The 27,124-nt window shown below is 40.6% G+C and overlaps 1 protein-coding gene across 7 annotated transcripts in view; it reads left to right on the top strand.

Moving 5' to 3' along the window:
• The window catches only part of GPD2 (glycerol-3-phosphate dehydrogenase 2), a 236,497-nt gene that overhangs the window by 123,334 nt on the left and 86,039 nt on the right, over positions 1–27,124 (top strand). For all 7 annotated transcript variants that reach the window (XM_059892151.1, XM_059892154.1, XM_059892145.1 and 4 more), the window contains 1 exon segment: positions 20,939–21,110. In XM_059892151.1, the coding sequence (XP_059748134.1) occupies positions 20,939–21,110 (172 nt within the window).

Raw genomic sequence — 27,124 nt, 5'->3', positions numbered from 1 at the left:
TAAAATGTTTCCTTGGTTCCTTAAAAATAAGTGTGAAAAGATGATGTTGTTTCTGCTGAGGCTATTTTAGAAGTGCAGTTCTGTTTGGGGCATGGACTTTAACAGATTAGATTTCGTCTGCCATCTTTACCAGTACACTCTGAAACGATACAGGAAAATGCCAGTGCCAAAGGTCCCGATATCTAATATGATGAGTTGTTGCTAAATTTGTACATGGTTCCTGTCTGTTAACCATAGTAAGCATGTTCTATTTCAGAATTTATAACTTAACTTTGTACCCAGGGAATACTGTTTCGGAAATATGTTTTGTTGTTGTTTGATTTCTCTTTTATTTCTCAATAGAATAAGCAGTTGATACTGCCTCCAGTCCATCAAGTTAGGAGTTAATTTTAGTCAAGAACATCAAGTCAAGCAAGGGTCTGTTGATTCCTGCATATTTTGTCATTTTCTCCTTCCTAAGTTAGACATCCTGACCACCCTAATAGCCAGTTGAAACAGATACCAGCAGTTTTGAGTCATTTATAATTTTAATCTGACAAGTTCTTTTGAGAAAAATCACCATAGGCATATTCTGTCAATGAGTTGCAGGAGACGCCCGCCCAAGTGCATGTGTCTTCTGTGTTGATTCCTGTCCCTTAAAGCCACTGCCATGAGCATGTTTTTGGTAGCAGGTTTGGATCTAGCCATAGGGATTGGCAGAAAAAGAGAAAGGGGTATGTGTGGAGGGAGGACCAGCTCAGTTGAGCCTTTGACATAAAATGACCACAGGCCTTAGCTGTCCTCTTTCAGAGAGAATCTGCCAATCAGAGCCATTCTAGGGGAGGAAATTTTCCTGACTTCAATAGTCAAGAAAAAGCTGTCCCTTGATGCCCCTTATTTGGTTACATTTTATAGAAGCTGTGGCCTTAAATGTGACTAGGCGTGCTCTTATTTTTCTAGAGAGCAATGCTTAAAAGTATTGGCTTGTGTTTCTTATGTTTTTTCCCCCCAGTTTTTATGAGATGATGCCAACCAATAAACCGTCCTCCTTTAATGATAAGTTAGTGTTGAAAGCCCAAGGTACTGATGTTTGAGAAAGCAGTCGGTTGACTTTTAAGTTCAGGCACATTTTGCTGGCAATCCTGCACTTGAAGCACTGCTTCCACTGGCCCCAAGCTGGTGCTTATTTGATATTCCTGGTACAAAACTTCCTCCCTAAAATACAGACAGAGGTTGTATTCTAAATACAAACGGGCTGATTCTAAAAGGTGGTCAATTGTTTCAGCACCTTTGGTGGTGGATACTTTTGTAAGTGTTTTGGTGCCAGGTCAGCTCACAAAATTCTTTGAAATTAGCTTCTATTTGCAAGGAAAAGAATAGAAGGAGAACTATTACATATACCTTTTTTTTTTTTATTAATTAAATGGAAAACACAGTGAAATTCACTAAAATGTGATTCACTTCCCTTTTACTCAGTTGCTTGAATAAAAGCTGCAGTAGGTGAGGAAATACAGATATTTGTGAAGACTGGCATTTTCAGGGGCAGGTTGGAGGTTATAGGTGATAGTAAGGATTTTTTTGTTCCACCCTACTTTGTGGTGTGACTTTTCTTCATGAAAGCATATTATTAACACTTATGTTTTTCAGGAGTGAATAGTCTTCACTGTTGACTCAAGTCAAGAGAAATTTTTTCTTCTTTTGAGATAAATAAGGTCACATTTGGAAAAGGTGGAGATCATGGCCTAGGCAGAGAGCTGTGGTTGTTGTTGTTATTATATTTTGGAGCTGGCAAACTAAATCTTCAATTCCAGTGAGAAAGCTGATGGGGGAAGAGAAGATGAATGGAATGTTGGCCTCTTTTGACTATGTCCACCTGCAGGGAAGGAGGTTTGTGGCCACAAATGGCATCTATACTCCAGGCTGCTTCCAGAGATGCATTAGGATTTTCTTCTTCTTCTTCTTTTTTTAAATATTGGCTGTTAGAGCCGTGATTTATTTATTTTTTGTTTGCACTGGGTAATCGCTGCTGCACAGGAGCTTTTCTCTAGTTGCCCTGAGCAGGGGCTTCTTTTGTTTCAGAGCATGGCCTCTAGGGTACACGGGCTTCAGAGGTTGTGGCATGTGGACTCAGTTGCTCCTTGGCACTTGGTATCTTCCCGGACCAGCGATTGAACCCATGTCCTCTGCATTGGCAGGCAGATTCCTGTTCACTGTACCACCAGGGAAGTCTGTAGGATTTTTTTGAGTGGTCTTAGGTTTTAGAGAAGAAAATAGCAACCCACTCCAGTACTCTTGCCTGGAAAATCCCATGGACGGAGAAGCCTGGTGGACTGCAGTCCATGGGGTCGCTAAGAGTGGACACGACGGAGCAACTTCACTTTCACTTTTCGCTTTCATGCATTGGAGAAGGAAATGGCAACCCACTCCAGTGTTCTTGCCTGGAGGATCCCAGGGACAGGGGAACCTGGTGGGCTGCCGTCTATGGGGTCGCACAGGGTCGGACACGACTGAAGCGACTTAGCAGTAGCAGAGAGGCTTAGTCATTCCATTTCCCCTCTCATTTCCTCACCCATATGTAGGTTACCAAGTTTCCACAAAACTTCTTGATGTTTCTCTGTCCCCAGACTAGCCATATACCAAGGAGCAGGAGGCTGAGTATTGGGATATAAACATCCCAGCACTGTCTTAAATCCCACCAGTATGTAGCAAGCAAACACCCCTGCACTGGTGTGCAGATTTTCCAGAGCAAGGTATTTATCATTTGTTGTTTAGTATAGGGGACTTTCCTGGTGGCTCAGAAGGTAAAGAATCTGCCTGCAATCCAGGAGACCCAGATTCAGTCCCTGGAGGGAAGGTCCCCTGGCGAAGGGAATGGCTACCCACTCCAGTATTCTCACCTGGAGAATTACATGGACAGAGGAGCCTGGGGGGCTTCAGTTCATGGTGCTGCAAAGAGTTGGACATGACTGAGGGAGTTTAGTATAGGTCTGTTTAATAATAAACTTTAATTGGAAGGGACCTGGAAGACATCCAGTCTTCTTCTCAGGACAGTTTGCTCTTCTAGGGTTTCCTTGCTGTCTAGTGAAAGCTAAGTGTCACTTCATGGGACAGCTTCCTTTTCTAATTTCAAGCTGGAGGGAGAATGGAGTTTAAGTTATGAGCTTCAGATCAGGTCAGTTGCTCAGTCGTGTCCGACTCTTTGCGACCCCATGAATCGCAGCATGCCAGGCCTCCCTGTCCATCACCAACTCCAGAGTTCACTCAGACTCACGTCCATCGAGTCAGTGATGCCATCTAGCCATCTCATCCTCTGTCGTCCCCTTCTCCTCCTGCCCCCAATCCCTCCTAGCATCAGAGTCTTTTCCAGTGAGTCAACTCTTCACATGAGGTGGCCAAAGTACTGGAGTTTCAGCTTTAGCATCATTCCTTCCAAAGAAATCCCAGGGCTGATCTCCTTCAGAATGGACTGGTTGGATCTCCTTGCAGTCCAAGGGACTCTCAAGAGTCTTCTCCAACACCACAGTTCAAAAGCATCAATTCTTCGGCACTCAGCCTTCTTCGCAGTCCAACTCTCACATCCATACATGACCACTGGAAAAACCATAGCCTTGACTAGACAGACCTTTGTTGGCAAAGTAATGTCTCTGCTTTTGAATATGCTATCTAGGTTGGTCATAACTTTCCTTCCAAGGAGTAAGCGTCTTTTAATTTCATGGCTGCAGTCACCACCTGCAGTGATTTTGGAGCCCAGAAAAATAAAGTCAGCCACTGTTTCCACTGTTTCCCCATCTATTTCCCATGAAGTGGTGGGACCGGATGCCATGATCTTCGTTTTCTGAATGTTGAGCTTTAAGCCAACTTTTTCACTCTCCACTTCACTTTCATCAAGAAGCTTTTGAGTTCCTCTTCACTTTCTGCCATAAGGGTGGTGTCATCTGCATATCTGAGGTTATTGATATTTCTCCCGGCAATCTTGATTCCAGCTTGTGTTTCTTCCAGTCCAGTGTTTCTCATGATGTACTCTGCATATAAGTTAAATAAACAGGGTGACAATATACAGCCTTGACATACTCCTTTTCCTATTTGGAACCAGTCTGTTGTTCCATGGCCAGTTCTAACTGTTGCTTCCTGACCTGCATACAGATTTCTCAAGAGGCAGGTCAGGTGGTCTGGTATCCCCATCTCTTGCAGAATTTCCCACAGTTTATTGTGATCCACACAGTCAAAGGCTTTGGCATAGTCAATAAAGCAGAAATAGATGTTTTTCTGGAACTCTCTTGCTTTTTCTATGATCCAGCGGATGTTGGCAATTTGATCTCTGGTTCCTCTGCCTTTTCTAAAACCAGCTTGAACATCAGGAAGTTCATGGTTCACATATTGCTGAAGCCTGGCTTGGAGAATTTTGAGCATTAAGAGGTGGTAACTAAGAGGTAGCTTAAGGAGCAGTATGGGGAGCCTTATAGTCAGGGCTGCAGGAGGGTTCCCTCGGGCAATGGGAAGAATGGGGGCAAAACTAGGGTAGGAATGCAGAGTTTTCACAGAGGGCTGTCTTGGACTTTTGTCTTTGCAGTAGAGAGTGAGGGTCTTTTTCTGGAAACTTAAAAAAAATTTAAACTCCACATTTCTTTTATACCTTCTAGGGCCTGGCTGGAAACTGGTGTGACAGTGTGGGCTTCTTTTTAGCCCCAGCAGTGTGGCTGATGTAACAAAGATCTATTTAGGTCTGAGGGTGGCCCTCTCACGTAGGCCACGCTCGGGTGTTCCTTCCATTACCCGTTCTGGAGGTGTGTGGGCTTCCTGAGCCAGCTCTGAGGTGAAGCCTGAGAACCACAGACAGCTTTCTCAAAGCCCGGATGTGAACTTTTTTTTTTGCACTATGCATAGGCAGGGAGTTTCTTTTCAGTGTAAGGAGTGATATTATTAGAATCCAGGAAATGAGAGATTCTCATTGATGTTCTGTTCATCAGCAACAGAAAGGACAGGAACACAATCTTGGGAATGTCTTTGCAGGCTGTCTGAGTCTGACTGCCAGCTCTGCTCCTGAAGAACTGAGTGACGATGGGCAATTTTCTTAAATTCTCTGGGCCAACCACCACCATCCCCCCCAACCCTCACCATCTACAAGATGGGGGAAAACAGTGGTACTTTCCTCATAGGACTGTGGAAGACCATTAAAGCATGGGAGAGTTCCTGGAATACAGTAAACTTGTCAAAAGTTTTAGCTGTTCCCAGGTGATTTGAAGTGTGGTTGTAGTTAGCAGGAAAGTTGCTCTTATCACTGGAGACCCTTGGGTTCAGGGACACCATGTTAAGACTTTGAGGTTTAGTAGCAAATGGCATGACCTTGATCTGAGCTTGTAGAATGGGTGAAAACAGTCACACAAACACTCTTCTGTTTTCTCTCTTCCTTGATTCCTGATCTGAATATGAGCCAATATCAAGGTAGACAACCCCAATTATTGGCTTAAACTCTCTTTCTGTTATAAGTAATAAATTCCGTGACGTTCTCATCATTTGTTTTTGTTTTTTTTTTTTTTGTATGTAAGCTTATGTCAGTTACGGCAGACTTGATTTATATGGTGATGTGTTCCTAAAAAATTACACAAATATACTTTTGATAAATTGATGAATATAAAATACAACACTATTTGTTATTCTATAGTGAAAAATTTTTAAAGCTCTGTTTTTTTTGGTAGGGGGAGAATCAGATTTTTTGGAATAAATCAGAATTTAGCTAGAAGGGAATGCAATTGGACTTATATTTTCCCAAAGCTAATGATGTAGTGTGTGCATGTATGTATGCTAAGTCACTTCAGTTGCGTCTGACTCTGTGTGACCCCATGGACGGCAGCCCACCAGGCTTTCCCATCCCTGGGATTCTCCAGGCAAGAACACTAGAGTGGGTTGCCATTTCTTTCTCCAATGCATGAAAGTGAAAAGTGAAAGTGAAGTCACTCAGTCGTGTCCGACCCTTAGCGACCCCATGGACTGCAGCCCACCAGGCTCCTCCGTCCATGGGATTTTACAAGCAAGAGTACTGGAGTGGGGTGCCATTGCCTTCTCTGAAGTAAGATCTACTTTGGGTTTTATCTTAATAGATTCCCCAAATGAAAAGATACTTAATTCGCTGAATGTGTCTTTATACAAGTATGGTTGAGTTTTGATGAGTGTGTTATTATGTACAGGATATGAAAGTTTCCAGAACTCTAGTTTCTTTATAAGATAAGGATAATGTCTCTTTACTCCCATGCCAAGCACTAACCAACTCAAAAATATACAAGCCAGTCTTCACAGGACCTAACATGTTAGCAGGTCTTTAGTGTTCATTATACTTCTTTCTTTTCTCCCATATAGGACATAAAAGCTTTGAAATAGACAGACCTAGCCTTGTTAGAAATAATAAGAAAGATACAACACCAGGTTTATTTAAATAGCTGAGTTTTTGATTGGCATAATGCTGCTTATATTCACTGCTGGCCAGAGAAACTGGTAGAGGTTAGAGAAAGTTGAAGTTAAGATGAATATCAATCAAGAAGAAATCAAAATTATAAGCACAGTCAAAATCATAAGCACACCAAATACTAGTAAGGATGTGGAGCAAAAAGAATTCTCATTTATTGTTGGTAGGAATGCAAAATGACACAGCCACTTTGTAACACCACAGTTCGATGAATTCTTACAAAAGTAAACATATTCTCACCATATGATCCAGCAGTCACACTCATGATATTTACCTAAAGAAGCTGAAAGCTTATGTCCACAGAAAAACATGTGCACAGATTCTTAATTGCCAAAACTTAGACACAGTTAAAATGGCCAACAGTAGGTGAATGAATAAATGAGCCGTGGTCCATCCAGACAGTGAAACATTCAGTTCAGTTCAGTTCAGTCGCTCAATCCTGTCTGACTCTTTGCGACCCCATGAATCGCAGCACGCCAGGCCTCCCTGTCCAATACCAACTCCCGGAATTCACTCAGACTCACGTCCATCGAGTCAGTGATGCCATCCAGCCAACTCATCCTCTGTCGTCCCCTTCTCCTCCTGCCCCCAATCCCTCCCAGCATCAGAGTCTCTTCCAATGAGTCAACTCTTCGCATGAGGTGGCCAAAGTATTGGAGTTTCAGCTTTATCATTATACCTTCCAAAGAAATCCCAGGGCTGATCTCCTTCAGAATGGACTGGTTGGATCTCCTTGCAGTCCAAGGGACTCTCAAGAGTCTTCTGCAACACCACAATTCAAAAGCATGAATTCCTCGGCGCTCAGCCTTCTTCACAGTCCAACTCTCCATTATTCAGCACTAAAAAAGAAATGAGCTATTAAGCCATGAAGAGACATGGAGGGACCTTAATGCATATTATTCAGTGAAAGAAGCCAATCTGAAAGGGCTGCATACTGTATGACTCCAACTATATGACATTCCAGAAAAGGGGAAACTGTGGAGATAGTAAAAAGATCAGTGATTGCCATGGATGTATGCAGGGAGGTGAATAGGCTGATCACAGAGGATTTTTAGAGCAATGATGAATACATGTCATAATATATTATCCAAAACCATAGAATGTTTAACTCCAAGAGTGAACCCTTAAGTAAACTGTTAACTTTGGGTGATTATGCTGTATCAGTGCAGGTTTATCTTTGGTAAAAATTGTGCCATTCTGGTGATTGATATTGATCATAGCTCTGCCTATGTGAGGGCAGGACGTATGTAGGAAATCTCTGGAATGTCCCCTCAATTTTTCTATAAAACTGAAAGTGCTCTAATTTTTAAAAATTATACTTCAAATCATAAGCATACCATCTAAGACATGATGTCAATTGAGAAAATGTCAGTTGCAAAGATTCTACTTAAGTGTCACTTTTCAATAGTATCTTTGGTTGAATATAACTATTTTTTGCATGTGCTTAATATCTTTAAGAATTTAACCTCAGTTGTAAACATACTTCTGTCTCCTAAGCTAAAAAGTATGTGGATTTGAAATCAGTCTAAATCTTCCTGAGCACTGATACAGCTGCAATTATCACATGATTCATTGGCTTTATGCTTACCAGAGGCAATTTTGGCTACCAGACTTGTTTGTTCTGAGTGAATAGTCCTCCATCTCCAGAGGCATTCTTTATAGGTTCATGAACAGCCTTTCTTTTTTTAAAAAATCTTACAGAGTGCTGTAACAGCAACTGTCCTTAAACAGCCTTAATTTTTGTTGATTTTAATGTTTAGGTGGAGCTGTAGTGTTGGATGGACTTCCCAGGTGGTGCAGTGGTAAAGAATCCCCCTGCCAGTGCAGGAGACACAAGGGACGCAAGTTCGATCCCTGGGGTCAGGAAGATCCCCTGGAGTAGGAAATGGCAACTGGATCCAGTGTTCTTGCCTGAGAAATTCTCTATGAACGGAGAAGGTAGTGTTAGACACCATATGAAGACTGTATATTTAAGAGGAGAAAGGACTAGTAGTTGAAGAATAGGCTTCAAGGTTCACCTACCTGCTTAGAGAGCCATCAGCATCAGCATTATGTCAACCATGCACCTTGGTTTGCTGGTGGGTTTGCTGGTGGGTTCGCTGGTGGCTTCCCTGGTGGCTCCCCTGGTGGCTCCCCTGGTGGCTCAGACGGTGAAGAGTATGCCTGCAATGTGGGAGACCTGGGTTCAATCCCTGGGTTGGGAAGATCTCCTGGAGAAGGAAATGGCAACCCACTCCAGTATTCTTGCTTGGAGAGTTCCGTGGACAGAGGAACCTGGCGGGCTGCAGTCCATGGGGTTGCAAAGAATTGGACACAAGTGAGGGACTAACTTTCACTTTCACTTTTCACGGTTTGCTTGGGCTTTCATTTGATTATCTAATTCTTTTAGAGATTTATCTCTATGCACTCAGTGGACATGAATTTGAGCAAACTCCAGGAGATGCTGAAGTACAGGGAAGCCTGGCATGCTGCAGCGCATGGGGTCGCAAAGAATCAGACACAACTTAGCAACTAAACAACAGCAACATCTCTATGGGTTATTTTTCTATAAATGGTGGATCCTAACCTGTCAGCAGATGATTCTGAACAAACAATGTATGGGCATTGTAAATATTGAGTTGCAGTGCTAAACGTATCTTATATCTGTGTGTTAAGCTAACTGGTATATTAAGCATCTCCCAAAGCTCAATGGCTTATCACAGTGAAAGTTTCTTTCTTGTTCACATTACACTTCAAAGTGGATAGGTGGACAGTTGTTTCCTGCAGTTATTCAGGGACCTGTATCCCTTTATTCTAGTGGTTTTGCCATGTTGTATAGCTTTTTGACTCACTAGATCGTTTCTGGCCAACTGTAAGGAAGGTGGGAAGTGTAGTCCAGTCGTGTTCTCAGGAAGAAGAGAAAAGTTTTGATAAGCATCCAGTCATTAAATCTGTGTCCTGACTTTAATTTCTAATCTAGTTTGACAAATGAGTTGTGTGATTTTCTTTTTTCTTTTTCTTTTTGTGAGAGTTTTATTCTTAGAGTTTATGTCAAAGACTGTATCATCTGTTTTCTTCTCTTGTTTAGAATCCTGTACATAGATTCCTGGAAGGACTCTTTTTCTCTTAAAAACACAACCAAATATATTGGAGCTGTGTCTGATGTATCTGAAGTTTGATGAGGATTCTCAGTACACTACATTTTCCAGGAGGCCAGTTGAAACTATTCTTCACTCTATATGGTTAACCGTTTCTCAGAGACATGTTTCATTAAAGCACTGAAATTATGCAGACAGAGCTGGAAATGTTCTCTGAAGTGCATCCTATCATCTTCCTTTTAATTTTGGTTTTTATTTAACACTCAGCTCCCAAAGTGGGGCCATGGCGATATCTTTGAGTTACAACTCACATCAGGCCTTCGAGGAGTTTGCGATGCTATTTTATTGCTGGCATACAAAATCCGAGAGGTGAACTGTACTGTGGTAGGTCACACAGTGAGTCAACGACTGAGCTATGATTAGCGTTGACAGCTGGTGAGCTTCTAGGCTGTTGCTCACTGAGCGACGCTGACATTCATTTTGATTTGACTTTGCATTTCACTTTCAACTATTTATCCATTTTAAGGCCTCTTTAAGAAACTTTTTAGGAATATTGTGGGACTGAGGAAACTTTCTTTAAATGCTTTGGGAAAAGTCCACTAGCTCCCCTCTTCCCATTTTCCAGTTTAACAGTTAAATTGTGTTAATGCTAGGTAGGCCTCCTTTTGGTAGAGTTTGCAAATTAAGAACATAGATGCTTTAAGATATTAGGCAGTGTTAGGCAAAATAATTTTACTTGCTTTATTTCAAAATGTGTGATTTTTTTCAACAAAGGAGTTCTGAGATCCAATTATATGCTTGTGAGTATAAACTAGAAAAGTTATAAATATGTGTATATCTGATGAAATAATTCACAGAGAAATGGAAAGCGTGCATTGTAAATTATACTCCAAAGTATTTTGAACATATAATTAAAATGCAGCCAAGGGCCATCTGGATTGTGAAGCTTGGAGGCGGTCCTTTGGCTCATTGGGTCAGCGTTTGATTCACCTGAGAGGGATGGGGGACAGTGAGTCCGTTTTGATTCTGTGTCCATTTCCAAATGTATGTGTCAGGGAAACACTTAAGGAAAAATGCTGTTAGGTGGATCCTTGGGTGTCACTGCCCAGTGTGGCTGGCCCTGGGTAAAGCAACTTCCCTCGAACTTCTGTTTCCTCCGGCTGCCATCCTCAGCTCCCTGCGTTGCTGGTGCCAGTGAGACTGGTGATCTAGGGCCCTTGGTACCTCACACATGTAGGGAAAGATAACTTAGCAGAGATGAAGACAAATGATTAGGAGTCCAACCTGGGATTGGATTCTGATTCTGTCAGTTACTTGCCCAAGGAATAACAAAACTCAGTTTCGTCATTGGTCAGAGGATGCGCCCTGCTGTGTCATGGTGAGACCAAAGGGACCTGGCTTACTAGTATGTGGGCTTGCAGCAGCTGTTCTTCCCTTCCTGCTCTCAGGCTCCCTCTCCAGATCCTTTTATCGTCAGTACACTATTGCAACTGAAGAGCAATATCAAGTTTGCATGTGTGTGTGTGTGCGCGTGCGCGCGTGCTAAGTCACTTCAGTTGTGTCTGACTCTTTGGTACCCTGTTGACCATAGCCCGCCAGGCTTCTCTGTCCATTAGATTCTTCAGGCAAGAATACTGGAATGGGTTGTCATGCCTTCCTCCAGGGGATCTTCCCCACTCAGGGATCAAACCCATGTCTCTTAAGTCTCCTGCACTGACAGGCAGGTTCTTTATCACTAGCGCCACGTGGGAAACCCAATATCAAGTTTGGACACCTCTGAACACATATTCTGTGTCTTTAAAGTACCTAACTGGTAAAACATATCCCTCAGACCTCAGATCATGTAGTGATGTGATTTTATTTGAAGTAGATTCAGACAGAGCCAAAGGGTATTTTCCTTGCTTTTCAGCTATAAAAAAGTGTTGTAATTTAATGATTTGGCTGGTTGTGATTGGTATTAAAATAACTTCTCTGTGATTTCTCAAAGGAATCACGGCCACTTAAGGGCGAGATAGCACCTTCAAGGTGAGCCAGAGCTCTTTTCTCAGCTCCCCCACCCCCTGAAAGATGGACTTGTCTTATTTTCTCTTGTGGTCCCCAGTGGAGATGAGGGGCCAGCCATTAGCCACTCTTCCTATGGAGTAATCATGAATCCCTCACCCAGTTTGTTTACATTGAGAAATGTGAGCAACATCATTGTTTAGAATCACAAAGTGATTCAGGAGGTGAAAGGTCATTAAGATATCTTGAGAGTCACTCTAAGGAAATGCTTATTGCATTTCCTTTTCAGGAATATAAAAATATAGTATTTTTCAGTGACAATAAAACATGAAGCAATTCCACTTAAATCTAACAGTTCCATTATCAAGATAGAACTGAACCACAAAATATGAGAGTGAGAGTGAGAGTTGCCGTAAGAAGTGATTTGCATGAAACCCTACTTTATTCTCCAATTATTACTCTACATGATTACAGGACAACCTGGCTGTTAATTGCCTATGGTCTTTAAATATGCACTTCTTTCAGAAATAGACACTAATTATTAGATCTTGTTTTCTGTCTCACCTGAAGTTGCAAATGTCTAGGATATATTTTTTTTTAATTTGAAAGTCTAATTGTGTACAGATATAGTAAAATCGATCTCATTCTGAATCCCATTCTGTTCTCTGAGATGTAAACTCTCAAAGATTATGAACTTGGCTTTCAATTCTATATAAGTGTTTTATGTGCCCGTCTCTTGACAAAAGCTATATGTTTGCTATCAGAATGCTGGAGGAATTTTGTCTTTTTAACATGGAGAGGAATCTTTGCTTACGAGTTAAAAAAAAAACAAACTACCTACTTCCCCACAGCCCATTATAATTAAATATAATCAGAGATAACAACATCAAAGTAATATTAAATACTAGATATTCTCCTAATTGTACCAAGATAAGATTTTTTTTTTCTGTTTGGGAGCTGCACTTGGACTTAGGCTAGGCACAAGACAGTTTGCTTTGTGTCTTGGGCTCTCGTTTCTTCAGACATCAGGAGCTGAATTAGGTAATAGATCCTGAAGTGGTGCTGGGCTTGTCCTGTCTTTAGGCCAGGCTTGGCAAGCCTATATGCCTAAAGGGATCAGACTGGTAGGATCCAAGTGTCAAGCCAGTGAGTGGGAATCCTGGGCTAACAAGGGTGCATGAGCCCTGCCTAAGGACAGCAGCCACTGTTCAGTTTCAGCAGGTTGATCTCAGATATAAATCTTAATGTTTACGTGAAATATAACAAATTTTGTTATTTATATCATTTTTAAGTTGAAGTATAGCTGAAACAATATTATACTAGATTCAGGTATACAACATAGTGATTTATTGTAGATTATGTGCCAAATAACCAATATATGCCAACATACAGGTTATGTGCCAAAATTGTTACAGTATTGTATATCATATATAGTATGCCCATATTCCCTGTGTTGTACATTACATCTCTGTGACTTATTTATTTTATAACTCGTAGTTTTTACCTCCTAATCCTCGTCACCTATTTCTACTATACTCCCACCTGAACTATGGTGACCTGGGTATTTATCTGAAGGAAACAAAAACACTAATTCAAAATGATATATGCACTCCAGTGTTCACTGATGCATTATTTAAAATAACCAAGATATGGAAGCAACCTGGTCTACTGACAGATGAATAAAGAGGATCTGGTGTATATATATATATATACATACACACACACAGTGAAATATTAGCCATAAAAAAAAAGAATGAAATCTTCCCACTTGTGACAACATGGGTAGACCTGGAGAAAGAAAGTGGAAGTCGCTCAGTCGTGTCCAACTCTTTGTGACTCCATGAACTGTAGCCCGCCAGGCTCCTCTGTCTGTGGAATTCTCTAGGCCAGAATACTGGAGTGGATAGCCGTTCCCTTCTCCAGGGGATCTTCTGACCCAGGGATTGAACCCTGGTCTCCCACGATGCAGGCATATTCTTTACTGTCTGAGCTACCAGGGAAGCCCTAAAGACTTGGAGGGTATTATCCTAAGTGAAATTAGATAAGGACAAATAATATATATTTTCAATTATATGTGAAATCTAAAAAACATGAACAAATGTAGCAAAACAAACAGGCTCATAGATATGGAGAACAATTTTTAAATATTGGATTGTAACTCATGCTTTTAAGAAAGTAGTGTGCTGACCAATTCACTACAGTGACTTATGGTTTTATCACATGCTGTGTCTACTTCCATATCTGGTATTGTCATATAGCTAATGCCTGTGAAGCTTTCTTGACCTGATTTAGCTATGAAGCCTTCTCAGGCCTGTATCAGGGGCGATACCTCCTATGGCTCTTATAGCGTTTTCTCTCTCTTTAATCTACTAAGCGGTAGTGTAATTTTCTCTTTCTTTTGTCCTCTAATCTCTAGACTCCTTGAAGGCATCCACTATACTCTGAGTGCATGAGGGAGTATGGTGGTGAGTAAGGTGTCTGCTCAGGTGACTTAGGGCTTATTGCTTTAACAAGGCTTCTCCCAGAATCTCAGGATCAGTCTTCTAATGGAGTCTGTTTCCCAGATTTCTTTTTAATCAAGCTGTCTTGATTAAACAAGGCAGTTTTATTAGCAGGTCTGGGAAAATTTGGAGTCCAAAGGCCTCTTTTCTTAAAACGTGTTGTTACTTACCGCTACTGTTTTATTCCTGCTGATTTTCTCTTATTTCTCCTTAATCAACATATTTCTAGGGAAGGTAGAGTGCAGATGTGTTTTTGTGACTCAAAGCCATATGAAGCCCAAATGAGTCTTTCTCTTGTCATAATTATAAGGAGGGCCTTAGGCTGTGTTTACTGCCTCTAAAATAAACTTGGTGCTTAGCTTCTCAGTTGCAACACTTTCCAGCTTTTATGAAGAAAAATAAACAAAAATAAAATGTTATTTTAAATGTAGTGTCAGAAATTAAATAAATTACCCTCAATAGTGCCGTATATTTTTTTTAAGTATTTTTGGAAGGACTACGCAGCAGAACCTCCACAACAGAACCATACTGAAAAAAAAAAAAGCCCCCAAGCTTTCTTTTTTTGGCAACTGGTAATATCTCATCCTATTAAAACTATTTAGTCTGTTTCTTTATTTTTTTCTCAAATTATATGCAGAATCACCAGTATTCTTGCCTGGAGAATTCCATGGACAGAGGAGCCTGGTGGCTACAGTCCATGGGATCACAAAGAGTCGAACATGACTGAGTGACTAACGCATGTGCACACACACACACACACACACACGCACACACACACACTATGTTGCAGCAGTGTAAAAACTTAGTCTCTGTCGCCAGGCTGTGTAAGTTCAGTTCCTAGCTCTACCACGTACCAGCTGTATAATCACAGGCCAGGGACTTAACTACTGTGTCTCGGGTCCTTTTGCTGTACAATGGAGATCCTAGTAGTACCTAAGTCAAAGAGTTATTGAGAGGGTTAAATGAGTAAAAAGTAAAACCTTTATAATAATGCCTGGCACATAATTGCTGTGTACATGGTTACTTATTTTTTAAGTTCATTGAGCTATCATTTAGGGCATAATTTACATGCAGTAAAATTCACCCTTTATAATACACAGTTCTGTGAATTTTGACAGGAGCAAATGGTCATATAACTACCACTACTGTGAAGATATAGAACATTTCTATCATCCTCAAAAGCATACTCTGTTGTCAATCCCCCCAACCCCCCCCACCATTTCCAAACCCTGACAATCACAGGTCTGTTTTCTGACCCCATACTTCTGCTTTTACAGAATGTCATGTAAATGGATCGTGCCCTATATAAACCTCTGAGTCTCACTTCTTTCACTTGGCACAGGGGTTGGCAAACTTTTCTGTAAAGGGCCAGGTAGTCCATGTTTTAGGTTTGCAGGCCTTACCGTCTCTGTTGCAAAAAATTCCATTCTATCGCAGTCGTGCACTGCACGTGAAAGATTGTGGGTGGCCATGTTCCAATAAAGCTTTATTAAAATAGGTAGTAGCCACATTTGGGTGGAAAACCATAATTTGGCAGCCTGTGACTTAGCATAATGCTTTCAAGATCCATTCATGTTGTTGCAGCTATTAGAAGTGTTCTTTTTATTGCCAGTTCCAATTCATAGATGCACTAGAGTTTGTTTAGTCGTTCACCAGTTGAAGGATGTTTTTACTAATTTTTGGAAATTATAAATAAAGCCACTGTAAATATTTGTCTACAGGATTTTGTGTCAGCACAGATTTTGATTTCTCTTGAGTAAACCACCTTGGCAGGGGGGTTGTATGGTAAGTGTATTTTTACCTTTATTGTGTGTGCTCAGTTTCATCTGACTGTTTGCGACCCCATGGGCTATAGCCTGCTAGGCTCCTCTGTCCATGGAATTTTCCAGGAAAGAATACTGGAGCAGGTTGCCATTTCCTATTCCAGGGGATCTTCCCAACCCAAGGATTGAACCCGTGTCTCCTGTGTCTCCTACGTTGGCAGGCAGGTTCTTTACCACTAGTGCCACCTGGAAAGTCCTTAGAAACTCTCAAATTGTTTCCCAAATGTGTAGATTATTTTGCATTTCCATCAGCAATATACGAGAGTTCAGTTGTGTTGTATCACCACCAGCCCATAGTATTGTGCATTTCTTTGTTTGTTTTAAGTTACTCTGAAAAACTACGAATGATCTTAGAAACTAGCATGAAGATGCTTTACCTTTAATCTCATAGTGAGTTGAAAGCTCTTGAAGGGTTTTACACATGGAAATGATGGAAATGACATGATTTGGGTTTTTAAATGATTACCCCAGCTGCAGTATGGAGAATGATTTGGAGGGAAGAATGGTAACTGTGTGAAGACCTGTAGGAGAATATCATTTTAGTACAGAGGAAAGGGAAGGTACCTGGATTGAAAGAGGGCAGTGAGGATGATGTCACTAGATGTGAGAATTCTTTAGGAGTTGGAATTTATAGAACTCAGTGATTGATCAGATATGAGACTTAGGAAAGTGGCACAAGCAACTGGATGTATAATGATGCCTTTACCGAGATGAGGAAAACTGATAGGGAAAAAGGTTTGGGGAGATAAACTGTATCAGTAGAATTTTGAGATATATGTGAGACACTGAAATAGAGGTTCCATCTACGTAGTTTGGTATCCAGGTTCTGGAATAGAGGAACACAGTTGAGAGTCAGTGTGGTATACAACATATAAAGTTGCACCGAAGACAGACATTCAAAGGAAACTAGGAGAGAGTGGGTTCAAGAGCTGGGGGTGGGGGGTGGGAGAGGGTGGTTCGTCTCAGGTAATTGTCTTCCAGATGATGAGGTGAGTGAATGTGCCGAGATGACAGCTGAAGTGAGGGGTGACAAGTGCACATTGGATTTTGCAGCACAACAGATATTGGTCAGTGTAGGTGGTGGAGGCCATGACAGTGGTGCTGGTGTACCCCTGAAAATCCCTGTTAAACGGAGACGGGGAGTGAATAGGAGGTGCTGTGCTAAGTTGCTTCCACGGGCTGTAGCCCACTAGGCTTGTGTGTCTACAGGATTCTTCAGGCAAAAACATTAGAGTGGGTTGTCATGCCCTCCTCCAGGGGATCTTCCAGACCCAGGGATCAAACCCATGCCTTTTAGGTCTCCTACATTGACAGGAGGGTTCTATATCACTAATGCCACCTGGGAAACCTGAATAGAAGGTGAGGTGGTAAAAAAAGCAAGGGTATACAGATATTTCAGGAATTTTTAGGCTAAGTGATAGAACCATATGTAAGAGACATTTTTTACTGTTTGTTAAGATGAGACAGGTTAGAATGTACCCTTGAGAAGCATGAGGCAGGGGATGAGGCCAGGAGAAACAGCACAGTCAGTGGAGAGATGGGCAGAAGGAATGTCCATCCGATCTAGTATACTTGCTAAAGAGGTTCAGCTGACTTTAATATTCACCTGTTAGCACAGTAGAGTGGGGGCTTTTCTAATGAACTCTACTGTAGTAGGGTCCTTACATTTATTTTTCAGCTAGTTCTAGGAAACTTACCAAGCAGCAAATGTCAGCACAATTCTTTTGATGTGTGAAAATGCTCTGGCGGTTTAGTCACTTGTCAGTCTCATGTCCAAGTCTTATCCATCTGTCATGGCCCAGTTGAAACTCTCAAATGAAAGACTCTCCCTCCCTAATCTGAATGGTCATAGCATGGTACTTCCCCACCCCACCCCCCGCCTTCTCTGTTTTGTCATTTGTTCTTGTGTATTTACTGTGTGTATGTGTATGTATATATTATTCTCCTTAGATGAAAGGAGATGGAGACCATGACTGAATGGCGTTGTGTTCTCCCCAGCACCTAGCCTAGCTGGTTACACTTCCTTAGCTTGTTACCTTAAATGCAAGGAAACATGAACATGGGGGAATGGGTATTAGCAGACAATTAGGAGGAGTTAAGTAAAGAAGCAGAAGATTTTTGTGGCTTGGAATCTGAATTAGTTACCTGAAAAATTATGGAACCTGATTATAACCTTTTGTTTTTATGATACCTAGTAAAATATGTTTTGAAAGTTTCTTGTTTCCTGCTACTAAGGAATCTATTTAGCAATAATCCAACTCCTCTTTGGTGTAATAGTTTACCAACTACTTTCATTTCATAATATTATTCAGACTGAGAGTAAATCAGAGACACAGAGACAGAGACTTCATAGGGAATTTAGTCCATGTTGCAAAGAGAAAAACCAAGGTCAGAGAGATAATTAGTTAAAAGTCCCTTTACTAGTAAACACAAGTGCTAAGACCAAAGGCAGGACTCTCCAGTTCTAATCCAGGTTTCTTTCAATGTACTTTGTGGCTTCTAGATTTATTTTTATAAAAATCCAATTGGCCTGATAATTACTTAATAAAATTGTAAGGAGCAATGTGGTCTGCTTTATTTAAATGAATTAAAAAGTCACTTATCAGAACAATCTCTTGATCAGAGCTAAGATCACCTTTTATGGAAGAAGCTTGGCTTGTGGCTCAGAGCTTCAGATGTAGCCCCTACAGCAGAATGAATTGTGCTGCTGCTATGATTTAAATAAAAGAGGACAGGAGTTACGTATCTGTGGATAACTAACTGTTAGAGCAATACTGGCAAGCACTGTTCAAAACAGTGAATAAACCTAGTATCAGCATTTTGGAGGAAAAAACCGATATTTACCTGTTTTTCTAAGCTTTCGACTCTGACAACTTTATTTTTTAAGACTAGTGTCATTCTTATGGACCACAGCCTTGTCTAACTCAATGAAACTTTGAGCCATGCCATGTAGGGCCACCCAAGACAGACGGGTCATGGTGGAGAGCAAACTGTGGAAAATTCTTAAACAGATGGGAATACCAGACCACCTGACCTGCTTTTGAGAAACCTGTATGCAGGTCAGGAGGCAACCGTTAGAATTGGACATGGAACAACAGACTGGTTCCAGATTGGGAAAGGAGTACATCAAGGCTGTATATTGTCACCCTGCTTATTTAATTTAGATGCAGAGTACATCATGAGAAATGCCGGGCTGGATGAAGCACATGCTGGAATCAAGATTGCCAGGAGAAATATCAATAACCTCAGATATGCAGATGACACCACCCTTTTGGCAGAAAGTGAAGAAGAACTAAAGAGCCTCTTGATGAAAATGAAAGAGGAGAGTAAAAAAGTTGGCTTAACATTCAGAAAATGAAGATCATGGCATCTGGTCCCATCACTTCATGGCAAATAGATGGGGAAACAGTAGAAACAGTGACAGACTTTATTTTTGGGGGCTCCAAAATCACTGCAGATGGTGACTGCAGCCATGAAATTAAAAGATGCTTCTTGGAAGAAAAGCTACGACCAACCTAGACAGCATATTCAAAAGCAGAGACATTACTATGTCAACAAAGGTCCGTCTAGTCAAGGCTGTGGTTTTTCCAGTGGTCATGTATGGATGTGAGAGTTGGACTATGAAGAAAGCTGAGCGCTGAAGAATTGATGCTTTTGAACTGTAGTGTTGGAGAAGACTCTTGAGAGTCCCTTGGACTGCAAGGAGATCCAACCAGTCCATCCTAAAGGAAATCAGCCCTGAATATTCATTGAAAGGACTGATGCTAAAACTGGGGCTGAAACTTCTAATACTTTGGCCACCTGATGAGAAGAACTGACTGATTTGAAAAGACAGACACTGATTCTGAGAAAGATGGAATGCAGGAGGAGAAGGGCACGATGGGGGATGAGATGGTTGGATGGCATCACCGACTCAACAGACATGAGTTTGAGTAAACTCTGGATGGACAGGGACGCCTGGCGTGCTGCAGTCCATGAGGTTTCCAAAGAGTTGGACATGACTGAGCAACTGAACTGAACTGAGCATCATTCTTGATTTAGGATGATAAGTTATAGTCTAATGAAAGAACTATTAATAGAAATAAGGAAGGTCATTATCCTTTAGGGGGACTATGCTGCTGCTATTGCTAAGTCGCTTCAGTCGTGTCCGACTCTGTGCGACCCCATAGATGGCAGCCCACCAGGCTCTCCCATCCCTGGGATTCTCCAGGCAAGAACACTGGAGTGGGTTGCCATTTCCTTCTCCAATGCATGAAAGGGAAAAGTGAAAGTGAAGTCTCTCAGTTGTGTCCGACTCTTCGCGACCCCATGGACTGCAGCCCACCAGGCTCCTCCATCCATGGGATTTTCCAGGCAAGAGTACTGGAGGGGGACTATGGTCAGCTTTAATTATATTATTGTTAAAGGTTTCACAAATTGAAATAGTGTGTATTAAATATATAATCTATAATTTTATGTTAAAGCATTTAATGGGGAAACCACTGACTAAAATCTTTATATAATATTATTCCCATTGGCCATAGCTGATTATTAAGCTGGATAGTAACTTCTGTTGAACAGATTCTTTTTAATTGTACTGACTTAGAGATCCCCAAACTCTAGAATGTATTTTTGTCAGGGAAGTTAAGAACATATACCTTTAAGAAATTGCAGAAAGGCATAAAGTGTTTTTTCTTCCTCCTTTCTACACTTTTAAATGTTATATGAATGAATGGCTACTACTAGGTAAAACATTTCCTTATGTTCTCCTATAAATTGTCTCAGACAGGGTATTTGGGAACTGCTGTACCCTGTGCAAAGTAATTGAACTTGGCTGGGTATGGAATCAAAACAATCAGTTGAGATAGCAAATCTGAAACCAGGTGTTCCATAGTTAAATAGCTATGATTCATGGGGAAAAAAACCACAGAATTTTAAGAACTTTTTTTTTCCTCCAAGGCAGTTGATTCTATCATTCCATATGGACTATGGACTCTGGTCTAGCTCTGGTTATCATCTTCATTACAAGTGTTTCTCTCTTTTTTTTTTAGTGTAATGTAAAATTTATTAAATTGGCGTTCCAGATGAACATCTGAAAATGGTCTCCTTTTATCTTAGGTGAACCTGGCCTTTGTTGAAGCAGCAGACTGCATTTCAGAACCTGTTAACAGGGAGCCTCCTTCCAGAGAAGCTCAGATACTGACTTTGAAAAACACATCTGAGTTCGATGTACTTGTCATCGGAGGAGGAGCGACAGGAAGTGGCTGTGCCCTGGATGCGGTCACCAGAGGTGAGTCCTGGCGTGGATGCATGTAACGCAGGTAGAGGTTTCATCTTTCCTCCCGATGTAGACACAAATGTGCACTCAGTGCTGGAAAGTCACGTTACTACTGCATTTCTTCATTTTCCACTCTTTGTGAAGCACCTTCTCATTTTTAAAATATAGGTACTTAGACAATTTTAAAATTAAATATAGCTTGTCTTTCACATTGAGATGGGTTTATCTAAAAAGAAAACTGTATTCCTGTGAATTCATTGATTTGATGTTTTGGTTAGTTTTTTTTTACATAATAAAGTACATTTATGTGAAGTAAAAATATCTGTGTATCATTTAAAATCACATTTATGTCAGTGGTTTATCTTTAAAGAAAGATTTGTTAAAATGAATTAATCTATTAAAATAATTCTTTTTGTTTCTCTATTAAAATCATCTCTTCCAGTGAAACATGGACCACAGTTTGCGAAACTCTAGTTTATGTGTAAAAAATGAAAATGACCTATAACCTGTAGTTCTGTCACCCTTTTAATCAGTTTTAGGAAAGACTTTATGAGAAGCTCTTTCAACATGGCAACAGGATATATAAAGAAATAAACTTTAGTAGGGAACACCAGCGGTCTTACATATGATATATTTAATGATTTGGTTCTGTTGCCTATGGTTATTAGTGTGGAGTTTGGAATCAAAGAAATATGGGTACATATTCTGGCTCAGGTGCTTTATCAGAAGTATATATGTATGTGTACACATGCACACATGCACACACACACACTTAAGTGAGTTACTTAATTTCGTTAAGTTTCTTCATCTTTCAGATAAGAAAAAAAATACCTTCTGTTGATGATTGTTTTGAAGATTAAATGCATAATCATGAAGAAGATTTAAAACAGGGCTTGTCATACAAAGCAAAAAACAATAAATTGTAGGCAGTATGATAGCTGACAGTAATGACATGAAGGCAAAAAGACTTTTAGAACCAGTCATCCTGGAGAGATCATCCTCTGTGGTGTTCTTAGATACAGCACGTTGGGCTGGTACTGCTGCAAGAAATTTTGACTCTGGATTATTTTTTTTAGATACTATGTAAGGTTCAATATTCATTGCAGTTTCATACTCAATGGTGGTAATTTGTTACATGGGATAATTTTTATTAGATGAAGTTACTACCACATCTACTCTGGACTTACTTTGCATATCTGATAGATTTTAGTCTTACATAAATGAAATAAATTTCATGAGATTAGGCATACCTAAGCAAAAAAATACCCTAGATTTTACTAGGATTGCTCAGGACCCTCACTTGAGAGTTGATCCATGTAGACATCATAGCCTAAGTCCATTTTGTCACTTCCAGGTAATGGTAAATTCACAATATAAGCCCTGGATCCTATTCTGTTGCCTGGCAGACCCTAACTTTTGTGTAATTCTGTCTCCATCCATGGTTTATAATTTGAATTAGATTATCCTGGGGCACAGTATGTCAGAGGGAAAGAATGGTTGAAGATCTCTCAAAGGATCTGAATTCTATTCTCTCCCCTGGAGGCCTGGGAGAAAGAGTGGAAAAAAGGACGCATTCCCTTGTCATGGGAGATCTTGTTTGGGACTGCCCCAATTGTCCTGGGACTACCCCAGAGGTTAGAAGTTACCAGATGACAATTTTCTGTGTCCAGGGGTGTCATTTTCCCAGTAGGACTCAGAAAAATATGTTTCTTCAGGTCACCACTTATATTCATGCTATGTACTGAAATATATAGCAGTTCTTTTTCTTTGATTTCAGACAAATATTGGCTGAGTATTATGCATGCAATATTCAAGGTACTACATGTGAATACAAAGATGGTTGATCCAGGCAGCACACTGAGGTTGCTCCCAGTTCTGTAATTCTTGTTGGTGGAGATTGAGTTATCCTGTGTGCCTTGCAAAAGCTTGGGGGGCATTGTTGTATCTGGATAAAGCAAGCTGCTATTTAGCACAGGTAGAATTTTAAGAGGCCAAACTTGCTTGCTCAAAGTGTGCCAATCTGAGGGAACATGCGAAGGAACAATGTGTGTGTGAACAACCGACGTTTCAATTGGGACCACCCAGGCTGTGTGGGGGAGGGCATGAGAGAATCCTGGAAAGGCAGGACTGGGCCTGACCTACCAGGGAAAGGCCTTTGGACTTTACTCAACAGGCCACTCTGAGACTCTGAAGAGCGTTAGTGTTGAGGAGAGGATAGGCAATAAGGAAGAGGCATGCGTGGGTATAAACTTTTAAGAGATCTAGACACAGGACAAAGGGCGAAACTTGCTGATGTCATAGGATATGAATAAGGGAGGCAATATGTGCAAGAATTGTTTTTTTCTGTCTTTCACTCGTTTAAGACAGGCACAATTTGAATATTTCTATAGACCCAGAAGGGAACCTTGATATTCAAATAATAGAAGGCTGCATGTGGACAAGGTCTTAGAAAAATACAAGGTATGGGCTAAGAAAGATGTATCTTTGCTTTGGCAGGACAGTAAGAAGCATTTCTCAAAGACAGAAACAAAGTGAAAGATAACGTGGTAGGAATAGTGGTTGCTCTGCTCTGGTTAGAAAAGGATATGTGTGTGTGTGTGTGTGTGTGTGCTCCCTTATGTGTCAGAGTTGGGACAGAGAAAGTACATGATAGGGAAGAATCCCAAATTGAGAACTGACTGGGTATCAATGATGAGAAGAAAATGAGAAAAGATACTATGAAGGCAAGAATTTGTTTAAATGGAGACCTGGAACTAAAGGGAGGAAAGGAAGTTGTAAAGTCAACTTGTCAAAGAATTAGGGTGGGTTGGCGGATCTTGAGTGCAGTAGTAAAAAGGCAGCTACTAGTTAAGTCCATTTTGTACCATACCTCCTTTTGAAAAGTCTCACCTATATTTGCTTTTGTGAAATTTTTATATTTATATCTCTTAGAAAACATAGACATGATCATACTATAGTCATTACTTTGCAGTGTGTTACTTTCAAGTATGTATATGGTATTCATTTCTTTATACTGATTCTTTAAGTTATTTCCAGTGTTTTGTTCTGCTATTGGTAATAATACTACTAGTGAGTCGACCACTAAACCAGTTCTGGGAATATAAAAACTAATAAGATGTGGCTTTGCCCTCAAGGAGTTTATTAATATTTGCTGAACAAACATTTTTCCTTTGGACAGTAAAGAATATTAACTAGTACGTTAGCATTTGATTGTGGGTGATGGTAGTGATGATGATGATGATTTTGAAAAGGTAAGAATTTTTAGAGCCAGAATATTGACAAGATTTTTAAAATACTTATAGTTAGTAACAGCTAAGAAAATGGTGTCATTTAATACCTCCTAACATATCAATTGCTGTCTTTTTAAATAATCGACTGAATGTCTTATGTGTATGGAGTTGCAATTTATAAAAGTGATGGATAAATCATAGTTTGTGTGTGTGTGTGAAAAGAAGAGAAGCGAAAAGCAAAGGAGAAAAAGGAAGATATAAGCATCTGAATGCAGAGTTCCAAAGAATAGCAAGGAGAGATAAGAAAGCCTTCCTCAGCAATCAATGCAAAGAAATAGAGGAAAACAACAGAATGGGAAAGACTAGAGATCTCTTCAAGAAAATTAGAGATATCAAGGGGACATTTCATGCAAAGATGGGCTCAATAAAGGACAGAAATGGTATGGACCTAACAGAAGCAGAAGATATTAAGAAGAGGTGGCAAGAATACACAGAAGAACTGTACAAAAAAGATCTTCATGACCCAGATAATCATGATGCTGTGATCACTCATCGGGAGCCAGACATCCTGGAGTGTGAAGTCAAGTGGGCCTTAGAAAGCATCACTACGAACAAAGCTAGAGGAGGTGATGGAATTTCAGTTGAGCTATTTCAAATCCTGAAAGATGATGCTGTGAAAGTGCTGCACTCAACATGCCAGCAAATTTGGAAAACTCAGCAGTGGCCACAGGACTGGAAAAGGTCAGTTTTCATTCCAATCCCATAGAAAGGCAATGCCAAAGAATGATCAAACTACTGCACAATTGCACTCATCTCACACACTAGTAAAGTAATGCTCAAAATTCTCCAAGCCAGGCTTCAGCAATACATGAACCGTGAACTTCCCGTTGTTCAAGCTGCTTTTAGAGAAGGCAGAGGAACCAGAGATCAAATTGCCAACATCCGCTGGATCATGGAAAAAGCAAGAGAGTTCCAGAAAAACATCTATTTCTGCTTTATTGACTATGGCAAAGCCTTTGACTGTGTGGATCACAATAAACTGTGGAAAATTCTGAAAAAGATGGGAATACCAGACCATCTGACCTGCCTCTTGAGAAGCCTATATGCAGGTCAGGAAGCAACAGTTAGAACTGGCCATGGAACAACAGACTGGTTCCAAATAGGAAAAGGAGTATGCCAAGGCTGTATATTGTCACCCTGCTTATTTAACTTATATGCAGAGTATATCATGAGAAACGCTGGACTGAAAGAAGCACAAGCTGGAATCAAGATTGCTGGGAGAAATATCAATAACCTCAGATATGCAGATGACACCAGCCTTATGGCAGAAAGTGAAGAAGAGCTAAAGAGCCTCTTGATGAAAGTGAAAGAGGAGAGTGAAAAAGTTGGCTTAAAGCTCAACATTCAGAAAACGAAGATCATGGCATCTGGTCCCATCACTTCATGGGAAATAAATGGGGAAACAGTGGAAGCAGTGTCAGATTTTATTTTTTTGGGCTCCAAAGTCACTGCAGATGGTGATTGCTGCCATGAAATTAAAAGGCGCTTACTCCTTGAGAGGAAAGTTATGACCAATCTAGATAGCATATTCAAAAGCATAGACATTACTTTGCCAACAAAGGTCCATCTAGTCAAGGCTATGGTTTTTCCAGTGGTCATGTATGGATGTGAGAGTTGGACTGTGAAGAAAGCTGATCGCCAAAGAATTGATGCTTTTGAACTGTGGTGTTGGAGAAGACTCTTGAGAATCCCTTGGACTGCAAAGAGATCCAACCTGTCCATTCTAAAGGAGATCAGTCCTGGGTGTTCATTGGAAGGACTGATGCTAAAGCTGAAACTCCAGTACTTTGGCCACCTCATGTGAAGAGTTGACTCATTGGAAAAGACCCTGATGCTGGGAGGGATTGGGGGCAGGAGGAGAAGGGAATGACAGAGGATGAGATGGCTGGATGGCATCACCGACTCGATGGACATGAGTTTGTGTAAACTTTGGGAGTTGGTGATGGACAGGGAGGCCTGGTGTGCTGGGCCTGGTGTGCTGTGATTCATGGGGTCGCAAAGAGTTGGACATGACTGAGCAACTGAACTGAACTGAACTGATGCTTAGTCAGTCAGTCGTGTCTGACTCTGCCACCTCATGGACTGTAGCCCTCTAGGCTGCTCTGTCCATGGGATTCTCCAAACAATAATATTGGAGTGGGTTGCCATTTCCTTCTCCAGGGGATCTTTCTGACCCACGAATCGAACCTGCGTCTCTTGCGTCAGCAAGCATATTTTTTACCACACTGCCACCTGGGAAGCCCAAATCCATAGTTTATATTTCCTTTATTATGCTGGTAGCCCTCTGAGGGTAGCATTTGTAATTAAAATGTATAGAGATGCTGAAGTTAATCTATATTTATCCTTTTACAACAATTTCTGATCATATCAGTAGCGCTCTGAAGTGTGAAATGATTGTGGGCATTTGGTTAATGAATTGTGCATTGTTGCTGTTCATTCATGGAATTTGCTCTTTTATTATATTTGATGCTTCACTTAACAACAAATTTTGCTTTCTCTGCATTTGATATGTTTTTACCAAATTATTCCTGATTGTATCCATTAATCTTTAGTCATATTTGACAAAAATAAATTACTGTGATCTTTTAAAGTTACCAGTAATAATTAGATTTTTCAGGACATCAAACTTTTGGGGGAACTGCTAGATGTTAAAGGGCTTGTATAAAAATGTTTGCACAAGCTTTTTGATGAAATACTGTGCCCAAATGTGATTTTGTTAATGAATAAACAAAGACC

This window comes from Bos taurus, chromosome 2 (genome assembly GCF_002263795.3).
Source record: "Bos taurus isolate L1 Dominette 01449 registration number 42190680 breed Hereford chromosome 2, ARS-UCD2.0, whole genome shotgun sequence".
NCBI lineage: Eukaryota > Metazoa > Chordata > Mammalia > Artiodactyla > Bovidae > Bos > Bos taurus.
The sequence above is the reverse complement of the archived record's forward strand: the minus strand, read 5'-3'. Positions and strand labels throughout refer to the sequence as shown.